Source organism: Physcomitrium patens, chromosome 7 (genome assembly GCF_059467195.1).
Source record: "Physcomitrium patens ecotype Gransden chromosome 7, ASM5946719v1, whole genome shotgun sequence".
Taxonomy (NCBI): Eukaryota; Viridiplantae; Streptophyta; class Bryopsida; order Funariales; family Funariaceae; genus Physcomitrium; species Physcomitrium patens.
The window spans coordinates 11,917,631-11,923,358 of NC_143416.1; the positions used below are offsets into that span (position 1 = coordinate 11,917,631).

The following is a 5,728-nucleotide window of genomic DNA, read 5'->3' on the forward strand; positions in this document are numbered from 1 at the left end:
CCACACGCAACGGCGGTATAGAAATAGCTCTTGCAATGCCCGCGTGCCATTAGCGGTCAACTGATTGCTGGCCGCTGCTATTGACTGCTAGCTTACGAATCACAGCTTCCTGCAGCTTGGTATCAACGCACACCTCCGTGGCGCAGTGTTGCTTCATGGGGTCGATACCTCGGCGTCGCGAGTTCCTCTGCGGGTTTGACTTCGTGGTAGATGGACGTTGCTGATGAGTTCTACGCGCTTGATCTCTTGAGTTCTGTCGAAGGTTTTACTCGTTGTTGACTTGGAGGTGAGGTTAAGTCATTGATCGGAGCGGGGGTGTAGTGTAATTGAAGGTGGCGTTTGGATCAAGTTTGTCAAGAATGTTGCAGCTGTCCGAGTTTCTGTGACGTCAACGACAACTTTATTGGGATATGAAATAGAAGCCAGTCATGAAGGAGGGATTAGTTATTGAGGGACCCGGGAAGGATCCGTTTCTGCCAACACGATTTGAGAACCATTTCTCGTCATTCTCCTCGGTTCCACCGCTCTCGCCGCCGTTGTCACCCAATTTCGGCATCAAACATTCGTCTCGGTGTTTCAAATCGCCAAAAAATCCTGGAACTCCGCGAACACCGTACTTAGGGATAAGGCCCGAAGTGATGGCAATAGATCAGCCATCCGGCAATCGAGGCAAACGACTTACAATCCTTAGCTTAGATGGTGGCGGAGTGCGAGGAATCATTCCTGCAACAATTCTTGAAGAACTTGAAGGCTATCTGCAGGTTCAATCTCATACCAGAAGCTTGCGTATTCAGGGGGTTTTCCCAGCACACAGGGTCTTTGAAAATTCTCCAGTGTTAGTTCAGGTGCACATCGTCGAATCGATATTAATGAAATCCAGAATCGTTAGACTTGAATCTAATTTTCTCTGTCGTGCATCACGATTTGAAAAGTTTTGTTTATGAGTTGTTACATCGCATTTAGATATATGATTAGAATCTCTTCGCCACACAGCGTGCTGTCGATCAACGATATGGGTATGGGTTGCAATGATCGAATCCTCTGACAGGACCACGTTCTAGCATCTCTCTTCGTTTTTAGAGTGATCTTAGATACGATCCAGTACTGCAGAGTCCTTTGTCACTGGAATTCATTCGTCCTATGTAACCACCTCCTCACTAGACAATAGAATTGGAAACGTGTGTGACTCAAACGACAAATTCCAATGCTGTTTGCTGGATTTTCCAGGGGTTGGACGGTTCAGAGGTGCGCATCGTGGACTATTTTGATTTAATAGCTGGAACTAGCACAGGAGGGTTGATCACAGCGATGCTCGCTGCTCCCAGTCGTGACAACCCGAAACGGCCAATGTTCGACGCGTCTCAGATCACTCAATTTTACAGGGAAAATGCTAACAAGATTTTTCAGAAATCAAGGTACTACCCCTCAGCATCTGAGGTTTAGTCCGTGACCTAGAACGCTGGATTCACAACCCACGCTATCGTTTGTTTCCAAAGAGATATGAGACATGCTCTTCACGTGTTTGGAAATGGTTCTTTAACAACTGTCTGATAGGCTTGGACTTTGACTTCAATTGTTAACAGTTGCGACATTCGTGTTTTTCGTGCGTCTGTTCTGGGCAGGGGTCCTTTTGGAACTTTCCGTAAAAACTTGAAATCTCTAGCCGGGCCGAAATATAAAGCGGAAGGGCTGGAGGATCTTTTATTACAATATTTGGACGATGACATTTTCCTGAGTGACATGCTCACACCCGTTATCATCCCCGCATTTGACATCAAGCTTCAACAACCAGTTTTCTTCTCGTCATCGAAGGTAGGACCGTCTTTCAATGCTTTTGTAATCCTTTCAAGCGAACTTACAAGATATGAGCCGATCCTGCGGCAAGGGAGACTATCTTTCTGAGCACGCTATCTCTATGGACATGATAGATGTGCCTTAGATTGCCCTGCTGCAGCACTTGTGTTTTAGGGTTGGGTCTGGCTATTCACGGCATGTTTTTTTTATGTCATGCACGTTTTCTGTTTCTTTCAGGCGAAAACCGATGTGCTCGAAAATGCACCATTGCTGCAAGTTTGCCGTTCCACGACAGCCGCACCGACGTATTTTCCTCCTGCCAGATTTACTCTCATTGATAAAACTCAGGAGCCGAATCGTATTAGGGAGTTCAACATGATTGATGGCGGCATCGCTGTGAATAACCCGGTACGTCTCTGAATTGGCCCCCACCGTACTCAAGAATTACGTGTAGTGCACACAACATTCCTACGAGTGCTTTCTTCGTAGTTTGGACTGGACCCAGTTGTATATACTTCATAAGTAAACGATCTATCTATGTAGCGTTCTCGACAACAAACTGGGTCATGCAATCGAATCCTTTACCTGCAATGTCTAACACATTGCTATTCATCTGTGGCTAGACATATGTGGCGATCACTCAGGCCATTAAAGAATTGAGGAGTGGAGGACTGTGTTCCGATCGGGTTGACTACTACGTAAGTCCTCATAAACACATTATTTTCCTTGATCTGCTAAGCTTCGCACGTTCAGGACATAAGTGTCGAATACTTTACGCCTTGTGAGTGATAATCTGCGGCAACCGCAAATTTGCTAGTCAAGAGATGAAAACCTTCGGTGGACTGATACATCGGCTGTCAAGTTTGAAATTAATTGATTGAATGAGGTTCTGATTTGCTGTGATAGGGCTACGACGACCTATTGATTTTGTCGTTGGGTACGGGAAGTCAAGTTCACAGTTACGACGCAGAGGAAGTTGCGAAATGGGGTGTAGTAGATTGGATGGTGCATGATGGAGAAACTCCACTGGTTGATATGGTGTTCAATGCTAGTTCAGATATGGTCGACTACAACCTCAGTATTATTTTCGAATCCCAAGATTCATCCAAGAACTACTTACGAATAACGGTAAGAATGATTGGAAGTTTTATAATTCCATTTGCATGACTAGGTCGAATGAAACTTACCACATTTCTCACTGCCCAAGCAATTCATTTTCTTCATGTCTGAATGGATGCAGACAGATTCTCTAGAAAGATCTGCGGTGAAACTCGACGACGCGTCAAAGTCCAATATGGACAAGCTGGTAAAAACTGCGCAGAAACTGTTGGAGAATCCGGTTGCACAGCGAGACTTCAACACGGGAGAGCTTGTGCCCATCGAGACTGGTGAAACAAATCGGCAAGCACTACGAAGGTGAATGATCACACTTTCATGGAAATCTTTGCACAAGAAATTGTAAAAAATCATGTAGATAGGAAGCATGAACTTCTGTTTGTGCCCAATTCGATTCCTCACATGTCTCATTGATCATCCACGACAGATTCGCAGAATTCCTGTCACAAGAACGGAAGGCACGATTTCCTGCAAAACCAAATGCTAAATCTCACTCCAAGCAGCAACAGAAAGCTACTTCACAGCCTGCAAGGGACCACTCACCGACGGAGTTTGCACCTAGACTCGTGCCAACGCTGGACTCACCCCCGAAGTCGAATCTAAATCTTAAAACCGCCATGGAGTTCGTGATGGAGAGCCACTTCGAGAGGCGAGACCGGGCCCTTGCCACTTTCCCTTCCCACCCATCTCAAGCACTCTTCGACAACCCCTTCGAGACTTCACGCAGCAGCCATGGCTCCACTACCGCTGCACCCGAAACCTCTTACATGGAGCCCCCGTATTATTCTTACGCCCACCCACAGCTGCAATCTGACTACTCTCAAAGACTGCAAAACTCACCGCCATTCCTCATGTCCTCAGAATCGTGGTCTTCATCTCGATACCCAGACCGCGACGAATCTGACCGCGGCTCTCTAATCTACTACGATCATAGCTCCAGGGTGCATTCTTACAGTTCCCGATCTAGCGGCCCCTCACCGTTTCTGGATTATTTCAACATATTCACGTAGGTCGGCGATGTTTGAGTCCCGCCTCGTCTGTATCATGTGATTCTTTAATTTTTTTTGTATGATTTTTTTTTCAGAGTAGCGCGCCGTCAACCAGAACAGCGTGAAATTGTGTAGCTAGGGCGGAATTGCAACCCTTAAACTGTATATAATTCTTTTTGAATTGATGATTTAAAAAAATTTGTGGCACTCATCAGCCTTCCTCGCTGGCTCCTCGTGGTACACGGCAGTGCACACTCTGACGTTGTTTTATTTATTTATTTGTTTGAATTCTCATATCGACTTGTTGCTTTGGGAATGTCGCTTTAATCCTCACGCTTTTGTTGCTAGAATGCCGTGCCGTTCCATTGGATAACTATGTTCATCCGTTTTGATTTGGATGCTTATCATTCATCTATTCGGATGATTATTGGAGATGGGGACATTAACGCTGTTCATCCTCGGCCTTGACGATGTCGTTCATCTGTTTTGGATGATGATTTGTGATGAGGCAATGCAGGAAGCGCTTGTTTGGTGTTTGCAAGTTTATCAAGAAATATGATGCAATGGAAGATGAATGATATGACTGTGCTTCAATCGATGTAGTGAAAGGCAGCATATTTTACACAATGTGAAGGTGATATCTAAGCTAAGAGACTAATAAAATTTCCTTTAGAAAATGAGTAGTTTAGATATGAGGATTTGGGCAAAATAATAGATTTGTATGTTTATTCCACAATAGTGGGTATTTTGGATAGGATATCTTGGACACTGATAAAAGATGCATGGATTTTAATGACAATAAAATTTCTAAAAAAATGATTGCAAGTTAAAGTATTTTTCAAGTATTTATAATTTTTGAGATTTATTGGATCAATATTATTAAAACCTTATTTGAGTAAAATTTAAATAAATATTTCAATAAGGCAATGCATAGTAAAAATTTAAGATCTATTTTTTTTTTTTTTTAATTTTTTAATTTTCATGTCATCTCAATTTCAAGTAAAAGAAGATTTAAAAATAACAATATATGGAAATAGAACCCTGATATGAATTGAGAAAGAGATTGAATTCAAACACAATGTTGGTTTTTTTTTAAATATTGTCTTGGATAATTTTTTAGTAAATATATTAGCATGCTGACCTACAGTAGGTACATATTGCAATTTAAATTCACTTTTTAAAATCTATTTATATATAAAATGATGTTTCACTTAAATATGTTTAATATATGTATGCAAGATGGGATTTTTGGCAAGAAAAATGGACACCTATTTATTGCAATGAAGGTGTAAGTCTAAGTTTGTAGAAATGAGTGTCTCAGATTAATTTGTCTTAATTTTCTCACTTGCAGAATTAATTGGTACTATTTGAGAAGCTTAATCAATAAATTCTTATAACAATTGGCAAAGATAGACAATTTCAGTTGTTTCTTTAGACAAAGTTTTATTTTTTGCCTCCACAATAGAGTAAAAATAAAATTCTTTATCTTATATTAGACCAAATAATTGGATCAAAAGCTAGTTAAAAAATATATCAACATATGTACCATCTAGTCTCATGACTACTTATGTTGTATATTCATTGGAAGGGTAGCCTACTTTTATAGTTCGTCATCTTGTATTTTATAAATATTTAGTTTATTTAACCTTGTTAATAAAAAAAACATATACCAACTTTAATCTAAAATATCCTACATAAAGATACTTCTTAATTTCACCTAGATTCTTTGTTTCATACTTATTATAAAGTGAATAATTTACTTTTGGAATCTTCTTATTAATATATCTATTAAGAAGAAGATTGTTAATATAAAATAACAAAATGACAAT

At 40.9% G+C, this 5,728-nt stretch overlaps 1 protein-coding gene across 1 annotated transcript; it reads left to right on the forward strand.

Annotated features, from left to right (window-relative positions):
• Window positions 1-290: 290 nt before the first annotated feature.
• On the forward strand, window positions 291-4,106 carry LOC112284405 (patatin-like protein 5). Its single transcript, XM_024524170.3, has 8 exons — window positions 291-761; window positions 1,228-1,415; window positions 1,623-1,812; window positions 2,032-2,202; window positions 2,418-2,492; window positions 2,701-2,922; window positions 3,035-3,210; window positions 3,338-4,106. The coding sequence occupies exons 1-8, from the start codon at window positions 429-431 to the stop codon at window positions 3,918-3,920; spliced, it is 1,938 nt and encodes a 645-aa protein (XP_024379938.1). The 5' UTR covers window positions 291-428; the 3' UTR covers window positions 3,921-4,106.
• The last annotated feature ends 1,622 nt before the right edge of the window (window positions 4,107-5,728 follow it).